Source organism: Plectrocnemia conspersa, unplaced genomic scaffold (genome assembly GCF_051122295.1).
Source record: "Plectrocnemia conspersa isolate PC_06_02 unplaced genomic scaffold, ASM5112229v1 ptg000002l, whole genome shotgun sequence".
Lineage (NCBI taxonomy): Eukaryota > Metazoa > Arthropoda > Insecta > Trichoptera > Polycentropodidae > Plectrocnemia > Plectrocnemia conspersa.
Genome location: NW_028277166.1, coordinates 9,705,654 through 9,722,915, shown reverse-complemented (window position 1 = coordinate 9,722,915; position 17,262 = coordinate 9,705,654). Strand labels below are relative to the sequence as shown.

General features: G+C 33.2%; 2 protein-coding genes across 2 annotated transcripts; one reads left to right on the top strand and one right to left on the bottom strand.

Moving 5' to 3' along the window:
• Positions 1-492: 492 nt before the first annotated feature.
• Positions 493-6,760, top strand: Uev1A (Ubiquitin-conjugating enzyme variant 1A). The gene is made up of 4 exons (XM_088204988.1): positions 493-635; positions 712-854; positions 5,516-5,641; positions 5,722-6,760. The coding sequence occupies exons 1-4, from the start codon at positions 611-613 to the stop codon at positions 5,860-5,862; spliced, it is 435 nt and encodes a 144-aa protein (XP_088061114.1). The 5' UTR covers positions 493-610; the 3' UTR covers positions 5,863-6,760.
• Positions 6,761-9,910: 3,150 nt separating this feature from the next.
• Cyt-c1 (Cytochrome c1) lies at positions 9,911-14,907 on the bottom strand. The gene is made up of 7 exons (XM_088181714.1): positions 14,772-14,907; positions 14,490-14,540; positions 11,540-11,688; positions 11,349-11,475; positions 11,163-11,280; positions 10,920-11,101; positions 9,911-10,580 (listed from the first exon to the last, which is right to left on the bottom strand). The coding sequence occupies exons 1-7, from the start codon at positions 14,835-14,837 to the stop codon at positions 10,353-10,355; spliced, it is 921 nt and encodes a 306-aa protein (XP_088037840.1). The 5' UTR covers positions 14,838-14,907; the 3' UTR covers positions 9,911-10,352.
• Positions 14,908-17,262: the final 2,355 nt, after the last annotated feature.

Below are 17,262 nucleotides of genomic sequence, written 5' to 3'. Positions count from 1 at the left end.
GGAATGCCAGTCGTCGCGTGCCAGTGACCCGCCAGTCAACTACTAACTGGCAGCGTGTAAATGAGCCCTTAGTGTGATTCATTTCAAACTGACATCTTATTAAAAAAATAAATAAATTTTATTTTTCCGTGAGCATTTATAATAAAAATAGGTATGTTAACGTTTGCGTACGAATGGAAACCTGTCACGTTGAGATGGTCGGTGATATGGTGATAAATAAATAAATCGATAATTAATTACTGTGGGTATATTTATTCACATTAAGTTATATAATAAAGAACGGAAAAAGCTATATTTCCCTGCTCCAAGTGTACCAATCTGAAGAATTATTTATTTTATTTAGAGTATAAGTATTAACGAGCATTAAAGAGTAATAAATGTGAATATATAATTGTCAATAATTGTATTATTATTTTACGCTAACGCGTAGTTATAAGGCAGCATACGGCACGGTGTGACTGTGCATGCGGTCAACGGCGTTCGGTTGGTAACAGTGGTCTCGGAAAGTTCGCGAGCATAGGAGCCGCCCGCTGTCGTCTCGCGGTGCTGAAAAAGCCGCAGCCCCTCGCCGCCCCGCGCACCTAAGCGACCGCCGCCCCGGATCTTCGCGATGGCCATGCCCTCATCGGGCGTCGGTGAGCGCCCCCGCGGTCCTCCGCCCCCCGCCGCTCCTGCGTGCCGCGACGCTAACGTTTTTCTTTCGCTTTGCAGTCGTGCCCAGGAACTTCAGGCTGTTGGAGGAGTTGGAGCAAGGCCAAAAGGGCGTCGGCGATGGCACGATATCCTGGGGCTTGGAGAACGACGACGACATGACCCTCACCCATTGGACCGGCATGATCATCGGCCCGCCGAGGGTATGCCTCTATTCTTTTCCTCTGATCGATAACGATGCTGTATATCATAAGGATATATGTATACCTACTAGCGCCTTTTTGGCAAGAGTGTGTCGACCCACCCATCTGCAGTCAACTGCCTTGCTGCCTTGAAAAAAATGTTTTTGAGTTGTCAACTTATTCACGCCCACTACTGATATTTAACCCTTTCACTGCGGACGTTTTCTATAGAAATCATCAATAATATCACTAGTACTACTAATAATATGGTTATTTAGTATAATTTAAGGCTGTAAATCACTTGAATTTATTGAGCCATATTTTTAAAAATATGGCATGAATACATATCAAATTTCTTAATGATGCGCTAAAATATCAGTCGCAGAGAAAGGGTTAATAATCATTACAGTAATACCCCGAAGTTACGTGATAGGTGTCGGGGTACAACTTTGCATATGAATACATATAAATTTTGTTTAATTGGGACCAACGACTAATAAAAACCCTAGTTTTTTTTACATCAATACTAAATAAAAAAAACAATGAATTACATAAAACGAAGTTATTTCAATGTCGATGGCTTCATAAAATCACGAATTCGTATGACAACACAACTTTTTAACGTAGTATTTCTTCCTAGCAAGCAAATATATTTTTCATTCCTTTGTGGCGGAACTGGATCTGGATTGTCATATACTTCCAGTAACGTTTTGCTCACGCATCTCTATGAGCTCATTGTCAACCCCTGACTAAGCTGATCATCACCATCGACTTCCAAATCTAATTGCCTGGCAACATTCACAACTTCTATCCCATTAGCGACATATCAGTTTCTAGCAGAAACTGTCTAATTTTCGGGTAAAATGGACACTTTTTTTTAGTAAATTTCATCCAATGATTCTTACGGCTCCAAAATCAGCTTAGCTTGATAACACAGTACAGTAAGTTCTCGACTTACGCGGTTAATTCGTTCCAGAAAAATTCGCGTAAGTCGAAAATCGCGTAAGTAGAGGAATACTCATCCGATATGTATTAAATATTAATACATTCCCCTAATCATCCGAACGATACTTTAAAGAACTAAATGCCGTCTTCTTGTATGTATACATTAGGTTAAAATGAAAATATAAGCATTATAAAAATTTATTCTATGTGTAAAATGTCTACATACATTATAATCTTAACTATTTTTACAAAATAAAATGAGAAACATAAAAATAATATTTATACATACATATTCATTAAAATATCATGTCATAATGTCTATACTATTCCATTTCAATATCTTTAGGTGTTGGATTTCTTTTATCTAATAAGAAACCGTACTTACCCAGTGAAGATTGTACACTAGATCTTTTTTTCTCATAATAGATATTTTTATAACAGGAAATAGCGTCCTGAACTGCTTTATTGGCTTTCTCAAACCGATCAATGTCGGGATCTTGTGCTTTTAAACCAGCCATTCCTTGGTCTATCAAATTGAGGCATTCTTTCATTTTTTGTACTCAAATTCTTTTGTTTCTTTGACTTCCTCCTCCGAATCACCGCCGTTGTTTCTATATTCTTCAAGTTCTATTAAATCTTCATTGTTTAATTCCACTCTATGACTTTCTAACAATTCAATGAAATCATTTTCATTTAGATTTAAATTTAATTGGTTTGTCATTTCAACAAGAACATTAATTATGTTATCTTCCTGCATGGGGTCTTCAACAACTTCAAAAAATTGAGGAGTAAGCTTCTTCCAAACGTTTTTCATGGTAGACTTTACAATTTCATTCCAGGCAACACCAATATTTTTAACAGCTTCATAAATATTGTGTTCTTTCAAAAACTGTGTGAGTGATATACTGTTTGCCCTTCAGTTACCTTTATGGCATTTCTAAAAATTGACCTTAAGTAATATTTTTTAAAGCTTTGTATTAGACCTTGATCCATAGGTTGTATAATATTATAGAGGTCGTATTTGGGGGCAAAAATGCTATTTTGATATGTTCGTGATCACACGGTGGATGTCCCGGTGCATTATCAACCAGGAGCAAAAATTTACGCGCAAATCTATATCAACATCGATATTATAAAAAATTTTAAATTTTCGAAATTTTTAACCGCGTAACTACGAATCCGCGTAAGTAGAAACCGCGTAACTCGAGAACCTACTGTACTCTGTTTGACTGGAAAATTATTTACTTTTACTTGCTTATCACACCAATCTAGCATTGTTTCCATTTCAGCAATAATACCGTAGTACTTAACACGTTCACTGCGTACAAACTATTGAGACATTCATCAGGGGCTGGCGAATTTTGCAAATTATACATAAAAAAAAAAAAAATTATAAAATTATTTATGTCTTCCTCATTTCCAGCGACTTGAGCAGGCGCGGGCAAGTATTGTATAATTATAGCTATGTCAAAGCACAATATCAAGGGTACTAAAGGCCGGCTTACACGCTAAACACGTTTTATTTTACCTTTCATTTTTTGACCAATTTTTCATCAAATTGAAACATCAAAAAATAAAAAATAAAAACTATATTTTACAAAAAGGGCAAAGTTTGATTTTTGTCAAAAAACAGGTATTTGTTTATGATATGGTCTAAACTCAAAATAAAAAAATTAAAAGGAAAATATTACATTTATTTTATTTTATATAAAAAAAAAACAATTTTTTTACTACAAAACTCGTGATAAAAGTTGTAGAAAATTTATAGATTATATAATATGGAATTTTATAAAATGAATTATGCAAAATAGCAAATGACTAATAGTTATATAAATGTACTATAAAGCTACTAATGACAAGTTTATAAAACTAAATAACACTATAAAAAATAACAATATAATATGACAGAAGACAAAAGTTATAAAAATTGAATATGAAAAATAGGGTATTTTATAATTAAGTATTAAAAATAGCAAATCACACTACCATATAAATTAAAATATGTAGTACTATTTATAAAACAACATGGCAAATTGTATAGAAAATGGATTCACTTAGAAATATAGCATCTTATAAAAAAGAATATGAAATATTTATATTAATGTATTATAATACTATGTAACAACAGATGACAAAAGTTATATAAATTTTCAAATTATACAACTAGTATTCATGAAAAAGTTTAAAACAGACAAAATCCAGGTTTTTCAGGACAATGAAACTCTTCGTTGTTTGGTAGTTTGCCAGCAATATTTGCATTTTCGCCTGTGTTTCCTGCGTAAACTTGGCAAATGTATTTTTTCCAATGGATTAATAAACTACCTGTAACCTGATGTCATAAAAGAACATCTTTGGATTTTCGGAGTTATATAACAAATAAGCGTTCAAAAGCGTTTTTTTTGCAATAAATAAATACTCGGTTTCTATACCATCTTAAGGTTTTACGTTGGAATATGTAGTATGCCAACATCTGATCATGGAAATCAACACCACTCGTATTCGATTACCACCGTAGGTTTTTTATTTTCCCAAATTTATTGGTGTTATCTTTGGTATCGCCATTCTGATGATATGTTTAGAACTTCCCTGTCCTCCCATTTTGTAACGCAAATATGTCTGCAGACCCGCCACAAACAAGGTTTTGGACCAAACCACAAGACTTAGCATATAATTCTTAATGCCATATTTTGATTTTTTTCCCTTCACATACTGCCGAATTATTAATCAACAATGCCACAAAAATAAGGATCCGTCCACTGAAAGATTTTTTTTGACGTGTATATTGCATCCATCCTCTAATTGAAGAAATCAATCAATGGCTGTGGGTCATTCTAGATTCCGGACGTTAAGCTGGACCAGTAGATGCGAAAAGAGAAATGGCGGCTACTGTGAATGTTCTGGTATATATATATTCTATGTATATTTTACTGTCTGCCCCTTTTTCGGTGGGTCAGTTGTGGGACCAATTACAGAAAGCTTGCAAGTTTTTTTAATACGAATTGCTGTTGGCTGGCATGTTAGAAACAGCCATTTTAAGGGAACCCAAATTCATGGGTTATCTCTTCTCATTGCGGCAGATATTTAAACCTTTCTGATTTAGCTATCATTGACACACTGAGTAAAATTTCTAGGTATTTTTTTGTAATCCCTATTAACGGCCATGAACTTTTCTCATCAATAAAAAAGCTTTAATAGACACTCTTCAAAGAACTAACGTGGAGTACTATTTTTCCATCGCTCATTTCACTTTGTTAAGGAACCTGAAAAGCAGGTCCTCTAGTTTTGATTCTGCCTAATAAAGAGAATGTGGTATTTTTGATTAAAGAGAAAAGCTTATTGTAGAACTCGACTAAGTGGATCGGAATGGTATTTTACGTTTATTATAACACCTTTTGGAAGGTAATCCATAAAAGAAAAATATGTTCACTATTCAAAAATCCTGATGAAAGGCATCAAATAAGCTTTAACAAACCTGCTGGTCGCCATCATTCCTTCGCTTTTATTGGAACTGATTTATTAGATCTAAAACATGTCATATATTCACTATGATTTTTTTTTATCTGGTATTAAGTCACCCAACAAGCAGATACTCAAATTGTATTATCCCATTACGGCAGTTTAAACCTAAAAAATTGAGTCGGCCAATCACTATACACTAATACAAACTTGGTTATTTATAATTAATTTCTTTGAAATAATAATAACAAGGGATAATGACCAATGTTTTTATTTTACAGACTCCATATGAAAATAGGATGTATTCTCTAAAAATAGAATGCGGCCCGAGATATCCAGATGAAGCCCCATCAGCTAAATTCTTATCTAGGATCAATATTAACTGCATTAACAGTTCAACTGGGATGGTAAGAGATTCAATCAACAATATTTACACATTTATATTAAATTTTTATGCAACTATGTGCGTTTTTTTTTATTGCTCAAGGTTGACAATCGACAAGTTCCTATTCTAGCGAGATGGCAGCGAGATTACACGATCAAAACGGTACTGCAAGAGCTTCGCCGCATTATGACTCTTAAGGATAATATGAAATTGTCTCAGCCGCCCGAGGGTACCACGTTTTAGCGCGGCTACTATATGTTAATCCAAAATTAAGCCTATAAACTTTGTTTTCTCTTTGATGAATATATTATGTATATTTTGACGTTCGATCAAAATATATATTACACTAATAAAAATTAAAGGTTTCATTTTTATATAAACGTTCATGCGTAGGCGTGTTAAATGTAAATTATTTCCATTTCTAACGATCAACGCTGCTGTTAACGGCACGATGCCGATTCGGTTTATGTGATAAATAGTCAGATTGTAGATTTAGACTTGCGAACGTGACCGAACACATTTTTGCTACGGCAGCAGCGCCACCACTTAGAGCATAGTTACACAAGAATAGATACAATATTTTTTTTTAAATACTTCGTTACTTTTGAATTTAAAAAAACGTACTATCGTTTTTGGACTGCTTTTTTTTGGATTGTCGGTACGAAGAGAAATAATTAAAAGCACGTTGGTCACACCGATAGTTATCGATTCGTATTGAAGAGTAATCCGGCTTTCTTATACCAATAAATTACTATTAATCATAGAGGAAGAAAAACGTATTTACATTTTAAAAGAGCACTGCTAAAGGAGATGTAAATAAAATTTGAGAAAACTTTCATTTTTATCGCTTAACGTAATGTACATTACTATGGTTGCATTTTTTTTAATATGTAATATTTATTTTATGTATTTTAAATGTTCGTATTGTTGTAAAACTCACCCATTTGCTTAAATTTTGTGTTACAATCAACATGAATTTGTTTAACATAAAACCAGTCATTTATAATGAATATACAATGCTTTTAATCGGATATATGTTTCAGTCCTTCAAAAATATGTATATCCCTTATGATGATAATCAATCATATGCTGTGGCTAATTAAGGTGTAATTTAACTTTAAATATATAATCTAAAAGTTGACTCATTGTTTTTATTCAAATTTACATATCCCATTTCCATTCCCAGATTATTTTACTATATAGATACAAAAATATTGAGTAGACGCGCATCTGTAAAATAGGCCAAAAATATGTATTTTTACATTGTACATAACTACAAATGCAGAGGTTTTGATAGGTACACACTATATGTACAGCTGTGGCCAATTGAAATTTGACATGGCAGTTCTTATATGTATTTTGATTATTTTATTAACTTTGATGCATTTTTTACACGTTTTTGAAATTATAATTGTTAACTTTCGTTTTCCGTTAATACTGTTGGATTATTGTAAAATTAGGAAGGTACAATTGCGTCAATTCTGGGAAAGGTACATTTTTTCGTCGTCCCTGCAAGTGCATAATGGCAAGCCTCCAACTCAACACGTGCGCGCGACACTATTTTTTGCTTCTATTCATGGAAAACAATATTGAGAACATTTGAAAATTAGAAGCTTGTAAATAAAACACTTTTATAACATCTTTACATAATTATTTTGAAGTAATTTCACCTTTACTTTTAATAAATTCTTGTATTCTGCCTGGCATCGATAAATACAGATTTTTCATTATTTTAATATCAATCTCCTCTTCCCACATTTCCATGTTATGTTTTTTCAGCTCGCCTAAATTTTTTGATCGTTTTCTTCTTAATTGTTGTTTTATGATTGCTTAAAATTTTCAATTGGGTTCAGGTCGGGGCTGTTTCTTGGCCATGTTAATGATGTGATTTCTATTAACTCTTTGAATTGTGTAATCTATAGATAGAGGATTAATTTAGTGAAAGTTTGAATGTAAAAACTATAATTGGACTCAGAACGAGCTCAATGGCATGGCGCAGAATCGTCTTGCAAAATGGGTTCAGCAGTATGCTGGGAATGTTCTTCAAGGGTTGGAATAAAGTTTTTTAATACAACCAATTTATATATGTATTTTTGCATTCATGATGCCTTGGACGAAATTTACAGAGCCCAATCCATAAGCTGTCATGCACCCCCAGATCATCACTTGATGAATCGATTAATGCATAAGGGATGAAATTCTTCGCTTTTACTACGGCACACAGTCACTTACCATCTGCTCCAAACATTAAATTTGAATTCGTCTGAGAAAGTCACTACTCCAATCTTTGACGGTCCAATGGTGATGTGCTTTTGCCCATCCAAGGCGATTCTTTTTCATTTTCTCAGTAAATAGTGTTTTTTTGCTGGGTTTCGCGCTTACAATCCAGCTTCAACCAAACGTCTATTCACTGTCCGTCTTGAAATATTCGAGTTTGAAGTAGATTGTAATTCTGTTTATATTTCAGCAGCAGTTTTGAATCGATATTTTTTTATGATATTCTTTATTCTGCGGTCTTCTCGAGCAGACGTCACACGCTTCCAACCACCCCCTTGCAATCTTTAGAATTACTGTTTTGCGATATTTTAAAATAAATTTTAGAATAACAGATCCACTAAACCCCACTCTTGGCGCTATCTCTAGAATTGAAACCTTTTCTTCGAGATATGCTATTATTTCAGATTTTACCGTGATCGACATTTGTTTTGATCTCTCCATGATTTTGGCTTTGTCTTTACATAACCGAGGCTAACGAGCAACTGAAAAGGCTTTACAAGTTAAGATATCTTGTAAATTATTACCACAGATGCACTTGATCATAAAAAAAATACAGTTTTTTTGCATCTAAAAACTGGTGCGGAATTGGGAACATGAAAATCGGAAAATAAGGTGGATGCAGCACAATTACCATTTAAAATCCATAATTTTCGCTGCATAGGGTCTCGCTTTATCGTAGTGTAATATGACACCACGACTGCTTGAATTTCGCCTTTAATCTCCTAAATTGTTGGCAATGATTCGTTATTTTGTTGTAACAAAAAATGGATCATTCCTTCAAAATTTCACATTTTTAAATGCGATTCCCCCCAAGCTTGACTTTCTGATGGATTACCTTTTACTACATTGCTTTTGGCGTTGAGTGGTGCCATGAATGCTTCATTTCTAATCTCCAGTAACAATGCGCTCTAAAAAAGTTGTCATTTTGTCGCACCAGATGAGAAAGACTCATTGAACGGCGTTAGATTGAATGATACCCATCGGTTCGATTTACTTTTTCCACAAACAAATGTCGATTGTGTTGATCCGAGTATATCTTAAACATATAGGCTTGAATCCATCTTCACAAAATCTTATAAAGCTTCATTATCCAGCATTTCAAGCCTCCCTTGACCCTCTGATTCGTCGAACGAAAAATTGCCAGATCGAAATCCAATAAACCACGTTTGTTCGGCAGCAGTCATTTCTATACACATCGCAAATGTTTTTAAGTATACTGACAGTGGATTCACTCTTTTTGAATAAAACAATATATGCCAAATATTAGTTGGGTTTACTTCCATATTGTTGACTATTTTCTCCTGAAATTTGTACTTGCGGATGCCAAGACAGGTAAATTAATTAACAATGAATGTTTTTTTGCTATGCATTTTAAAACAATATTTATGTCATTACCGATACAATATTATGCAAATATTTAATAGTAATAATTTTACCATGTAATAAAATCACAAGTTTAACTTGAAATAATAAAAAAAATTACTGTTCATTTATAACTTATATATTAAAAGTACTTTCACTTCATATATAGATTTTATGTGCTGCTTAATACTTCTAGTAAAAATGAACATATTATACATCCAACTAAAATTCACTTTTGAGTGTTATAAATTAGCATCAGTAACTACCAGCATGCGGTGCTGCAAGATTTGGTTGTTAAAATCTGATATATCGATTTTTGCGACTTTGAAGAGAATTGCCAGATCTGACACCATCATTGAACAAAGAATTGGATACCTATTTAATAGGCTATAGGAGTAAGTAGTTTTTCCAAGCACATATAATTTAAGAATCACCGCTTATTGGGAGACATAGAATCTGGATATGGGAGAAAAACTTTCAAATTTAGCGCTTATTCTATCTTTTATTACTGTATTCCTTCGTGAATTTTATTAATAGCAGCTACGCAATGTATATAAACCATGAAAAGGGCGATACCAAAACAGGAATGGATATGGAGTAGTATCTTACTCATTAATGATTTTATAATGTAGGATAAATAAAAATCATAAAACTACTTCCGGCCGTCATTTTATATTTGTTAATCACATTCATAATAAATATTGAATATCAAACACACTCAATATCCGAACAATGTAAATTGCAATGATAAGCCAAGTGATCTCCTTATAAATAAGACAACAAATGGAAACGCCTTTTAAGCGTTACCAAAAAAATATATATATTATATACAATCGTCAGCGACAATGTTAAAAATTCGCACAATGACAATCCAGATTTATTGTATTACACAAATTGACGCAGCAACCAGTAGTTACAAAAAGGGAGTACTGATTGGCTTATCTACAAAACGATCGACTAACAAAAATCATAAAAATGCTATTACATGAACAGACGCAACGTCCTTTTTCGAAAATAATTGATGTCACTAATTATAATCGTTGCGTAATCGATGATTACGCAACATCATCGCTATTAAGTTACTCCCTTCCGGTTTAGTTCTTGGGCGGCTTAAAGGCTAATTTTCTAGTTTTCATAATGCTCCATTTAAATCGGTAGATGTAGTAAGTGATCGGTAACAAAATCAACGATAAACCTATCAATTTTATCTGGATACGTTGACGTTCATCGAATTCCGGTTCGGACGCCCATTTCAGGAAAGTGCAGACATCCTTGGCGAGTTGAGCTTGAGAAGGCGGCGTACCGTCGGTGTATTCCATTGCCTATAAATAAGTTAATCATGATTAAAATACAAGTATTTATAATACAGTCATTACTAGAGTGATGATGATTAGTGATATAAAATCAATCTTTTTTCAATGCCAAAGCAGTATTAAAAATTATATAAAATGTACAGAAGTACACCAATTATTATCGCAATTAGAGAATTGTCTGTTTCCCAACTATTATAATAAATATTAATAAAATATAGCAAGTGCATATATGCATCATTTACTTGCAAAAAGGACTGAAAGACTAAATATATACGTCATCTCTAACTAATGATTTTTGATTTTACTTTTATAACCCTCATATTCAGCACTCTATCTATATGAATTAACCTCATTGTAAAGAGCTTGCGCCATTGAAATGGCTCCTCCCGGGAAGTAAGGATTGTAAAACTGTCCTTCTTGAACCACAAAGCCAGCTGGAGCATCATAATAGCCGGTCAATAATGCGAAGATGTAATCTTCGCCACCCTTCCTTGCGGCAACGATGTAAGATAAATCGGGAGGATAAGCACCTGAAACAATAAAGAGAATCTTACTCACATATACTTAAATAATATATTTTTAAAACTGTACCGTTATTGGCAGCGCGAGCTGCTTGTTCGTTTGGATACGGAGATGGGAAATTATCCGATGGCTTTCCAGGCCTCAAGAAATACTCTCCTATTTCATTAGGTCCGTCTTGAACCATAGCCTGTTATAACAAAAATATAATTATATAAACATATAAAAAGCTAACCAAGCGTGCTTATATATATTTACTTCGGCAGCTTCCGCCTTCGCTTCATTTTCGGTGTGAGAAACGCCAATCAAATGACGGTACGCCAAGTACTTCATAGAGTGGCATGCGGCGCACACCTGCTTGTAAACTTCGTATCCGCGACGAATACTAAAAACCGTAAAATTAGCACTCGACTCGAAGGATATATCAACATGGAGGTTCGCGTATATACCTAGCGTGATCGAGAGACTTGAACATGCCGTTGTGACTCCAATTCTGCACAGGCGAATGAGCTCCATGTTCCGAAGCACTGACAGAACTCTCTAAGGCGAGCAGAAGAGCACCTGCGCCTCCGGAGACCAGACCCAAAGTTGTAAATAGCTATAAAACAAATAAATGTTTCTAAAATTTGTGATATAAAATTAAATATTACCATTATTGATAGCTCTAAACTTCATTATGTGATTTACTTATTAGTAAATAAATAAAAATAGTATAATTTAGTGATATTTTTAATGTTTTACAATAAAATTATATGAATTTAGCCCACCTATCCATTCTTGAGTCATATTTAAGAACATTTACTCAGAATAGTGTTAAATAACATATAGATATCAAAAACTACTAATAAATTCCAAATATGTAAGAATATTTTAAATAAAAATATAATTCACATATAAACCATTTCATCTTTTAAAAAGTCAGTAATTTTTAACTTTTAGTGTTTTTTTTGTCATACTTTTCTATATGTATCTAATATTATTCATTCAATTTTTCGGTTTATTGCAGCTATAAGCCCAATTAAAAATCTGTTATTATTAAAAATACAAAATCATCTACATGTAGCTATCACTAAAATGAGCATATTTATAACTGATGTTATACGCTTTTAAAAAACTGCTCTCATATGTCTCAGTAAAATTTGACAAATATATGTGAAAACTGTTATTAACGTAATTTCGAGATATTTATACATTTTCAAATTTAGCTGTATTTCTATAATTTATAACAAAAATATATAATGTTGATAATGAGGAATTACTTTATGTTCAACAAGAATAGTGTATTTAATTCGGAAAGTACAGTTAAATCATTCTGTAGAACGTTAGGCATTTGAACAAAATCTTGAATTAAAAATACTATAACCAGCACGGTAGATGAGTGGTAAGTCGTTGACTGTTGACCTGAAAGTCCTTGGTTAGAATCCCATATGTATCATTGTGTTTTTAAATTTATTTCTGGCATGGGAGATCGAAATAAGTGATTATTATATAATTATTATTCCGATAGATCAGCACAAATTAGGTTTACCTAAAATTTTATTATTTCAGGAATGAATATTGTAATGATTAATTAAAATCCAGCTAGGTTGTAGATATTAAGCTTTGAAAATTCTTTATTAATTATCTACTAGAAAATATCTGATGTATTATAAAAAAATAATAATTCATTAAAAAAATTTAACAATCTAAAACATTCATGACATAACCTCAAATGTTTTTACCACACATTTTCATGTCTTACATAATTCTTCAACATATTCATCATATTAATTCACATTTATAGCAAGAACATGTTAACTATATAGTTAAACGCATTTTTGCCATAAATAATATATTCAGCTCCCATAGAAAAATACATATATTTTAATTCTACACCTACTAGCTATATTCTAGAAATATATTTTAAATAATTTTCCATAAAAATGTCAGTTAACGAAATTGTATAAGATATTCTTTTTCACAATGTGTTATAGAGTAATATCTATATTTAAACAATTCTAGTTAGATGTTATTGATAAATAGCTTTTTCACAAAGTTAAACTTTTTTGTTATTAAATATAAGCAAAAGAAATGATTTTATTGTATGCATGAAAACATATACTACTCAACCTTTTATTATTATTTTTTTATACAGGTGCAGCAGAAAAGCGATTTTCAGGGTAGCGGTAATTTGACTAAGTCAACATCATAACACGATGCTCACAATTCATCGTAATCGATTTACCGCTCTATGTCAGTTACCATGAATCAATATGCTATGTGCGTTCTTATTGAAAAAATTATGATTGCATTGTGGCCACTCAACGGTTATTTCGCCGCCAGTTCAATATCAACAATACTAATTTTCTGCCGCTTGGTCATGCCTTTAATACATGAACTAAAAAAAATGTGTATGTATACCTAAAATATAATCCACATATTTTGAACACAATAATTTTCCAGATTTTCAGCAAAATGGGTATCACCAGAATATCATAATATATTAAGTTTTTTACTTTTTTGAAGAGTTGCAACTTTAAATCAAGGCAGATCAGATTGATCAGATTTTTTTTTTTTTTAGAAAAGTTAGGGCAGTTATCATACATATAAAAGTAATGGGGTCTGATGTTGATAGTAGAAAAAACTGAAATTTCAATATTTGTAAACATACAACACTGCAGTTAAGTCATCAGTGACCAATCGCTTATTCGTATTTTGCATTTAAGCGCAAAATAGTGTTTATCAAAGACCAATTATCAGCTGAAATATCATAGTTATTATAATTATTTTAGAATTTAGAACATAAATGTAAATTGTAATGCATATTGGTCTATAAAAATAAAAATTATAGAAACACAAAAAAAAACATTTTATTTGGTCAGATAATAAAGATTTTATTTATGTATGCTAGCATATTTTACAATGTAAAAATTAAAAATGTTTTATTCTTTATGTATTTATGTGAACTTTTACTGGCATTATATAAACAGAGTATTGAACTTATTATTATTACTGCCAAGGATCATTTATATTTTTGATCTATACAATTTTCGAGTGAATTTTATTATATTGTATATTAACCATACACATATTTGAGGTCAAAATTTAAAAAAATGGTCAGACCTTACTTTTTATCACTATATTCTTTCGATATTGCACAAAATAGTTTTGAAAAATAAAAAAATAATAAGTAAAGTTTTTAGCAGATACTAGTAACCAAAGGTTAAATATGTGGATATAATAGTTAAAAGTTGAATTAAAAATAGATTGATTTGAACAGCTCGATATAAATCGAGTGCAATTTTCACCTTGTAAACAACCCATCGTATGTAAGTCTATTCATTTTGAGGTTAAATTCATGAGTCGAGTTTTTGTCATAAAAAAATGCATAGCCCGACATTATACAAGGGCTGTACTCACGTATTTCTGCCTCCTAGAGAAACCCTGGTTAGCCGTGGACAGATTAGCGACCTGAAACGAGACGAGATGAAAAAAATTAGTTATTACATAATGAAAGGTCCGATACGGTTAGTTGAATGAAAACGGAACCGGGGGGATGGAAAGATGCCGGAGAGCGTCGAAAGACTGGGGCGCTCGGGGGCACCGAGAGGGGCGGGGGGATCGGGGTCGGTTGTTACGCTCGGGAAGGGCGCTGCGGCAGGATCGATTTCGGATCGGAGCATCGATAGGGCACCGAAATACCTGTCGGAAGCCGCTGGTTGCCCTGAGCAGGGCAGCTCCGCACATGCGACCGGCCACCGCCGCCATTTTGCTTTGACTGATCGGTCTGCGCCCCCCGCTACACACCTGACGAGGCAGCACCACTTGACGTACGCACACAGGCGCAGCGACACACGGCCAGATACCGATTTTTTTCACATGGCCACCCTAGCACGAATATATAAATATTTGTTTATATCGATAAAATTTAAAAATACAAAGTTTTTTTTATTATTTTAAATTAAACCTAAATGTTGATACTTGTTAGTTAGCACCACGCGCCAGGCTCAAAAACCACCAGTTGTTATTAAGCCCGGCGTTAAAGCAAGGCGAGCGAAGCAACCGGCTTGGGCCCCGTACGATTTTTTACTGTTACAAACAGGGCTGTGGAGTCGGAGCATTTTAAGCGGAGTCGGAGTCGTAAAAAATCGACCGACTCCGACTCTTTTTTAACCCTTTCCATCCCGACTAGGGATTCTGTATCGAGACAACCCGGGAATTTATTCCCGAGAATTCAAAGATTTTTTGCTGTCTCGAGTCCCGGGAATTTAAAAATTAATAACCCGGGACTCGAGACGTTCCGAAGTGCAATTTTACAAAAATATGTAAAGAGCGAATTTGATGTCGAGCTTAATTTATGTCTCGATATGAAGACAAGGTGGAATTCCTTATTACCCATGATCTCGAGATTTTGAAAGTTACGAAATTGCATTAGAAAATCATTAATTGATCTTGGCATCGGCCAAATTTGGAATGAATCGAACATTCACGTATTGGAAAATATTTGTGAAGTACTCACTCCTATAAAACTGGCAGTTGAAGCTCTAAAGGCCTATCCAAACAGAGAGCGAACCGAGTCCTTCGAGTCTCATTCATAAGATTCAATTATGCAGCCTATGATACTCTCCATAGTCTTGCCGGGTTTTATTTATGTCGTGTACCCAAATTCTTTGCCCTTTTTCTTATTTTTTAATAATAAAACAGTCAAAAATAAAATATCGTCACGCCTTCGCTTCGCCGCGAAAGTGCCGCGAAAACGCCGTGAAAACGCCTCGGATTACAAAATAAAAACGCCTCGCCACGCCTTCACTTCGCCTTCGCTTCGCTCTCTGTTTGGAAAGGCCCAAAGTCATCGAGATGCCACTTTATTAACTTCCGAAATTATTGTTAATTTCCTTTTAAAAAATATATTTGAAATCAACACAACTCTGTCGCACAAACCACCAAAATATTTCAACGACTAGAAATAAAAAATTCAACTTTAAAAAGGAGTTTCAGATATTAGATTCAACTATCAAGCGAACTCCGAATCTAGAGCTTTTATTCAAATCATTGCTTACAATTAAGCCAACATCTACAGAAAGCGAGAGAGTTTTTTCTACATCTGGAATATTTGCCACAACAACCAGAAACAGGCTATGTGATTCATCATTAAACGCCTTGGTATTTTTAAAAACATATTTTTCCTTACAAAAGTAAAGGTTTTAACTTAATATTGATATAAATATTTCGATTAAAAAAATTGTAATAAATTAAATTTAAATAAATATCGAATAAAGTGTTTTTAAATTGTTTCAATAAATTTTCACCTATCGTACCTATAACACAAATAATATAAGTTAATAATAATAAATTAATTAAAGTTAATAATAATAAGTTAATTTTTTAACATAATTTTTTTTCATGATTATACGAAAAATAATCAAAGTCTCGAATCCCGGGAATTCCCGGGACTTTAAAAATTTGGGTCTCAAGTCCCGGGAATTGAAAAACCCTGAGACTTCAGAATCCCTAATCCCGACCAATATTTTATTAATTGTTCGTAGTGCGCCATGCGATTTGAGTCGGTAATATGAAGAAAATAAAATTTATTATGCACTTCATCAATGGTTTTCTGAAGGCGAGGAACCGATATTCATGCACGATGGTGCTACTTGTCATAAAGCTAAAAGTATCACGGCTTTTCTGTAGGACAAAAACATCAAACTGTTAGATAGGCCAGGAAACTTGCCGCAAAATAAACTTGCAGGAAAATAGCTTTTGAAGAGGGAGATTACTAAAATTGAATAACTACTAATGGAATCATAATTCGAACCTTCAAGAAATAAGTAAAATGTGTATGAAAGCATGCCTAGTCGAATTCAGGTATTTATTAAAGCAAAAGGAGGACTACCAAATAGTAGAAATATAGCCACGATTAAAATGAATATTATTATTTCTTACCACTAAACTAGTTTTTTTCAATAACAAATGTTATTAAAAATAAGAAGATAAACAAAAAACAACTTACTGTCTTAAAAATTATAATATCTACTAATATGACTAAGTACTGTACATATTTTGGGCATCCCAATGATTCCCTAATTGACAGCACTTATTATAACGAAAATATTTTCGTAACATTCAACGAACAGTAGCTCTCCATTCGATGTAACGAGCTTGGCCCTCTATAGCGAGCTCGCACTCGGACGCT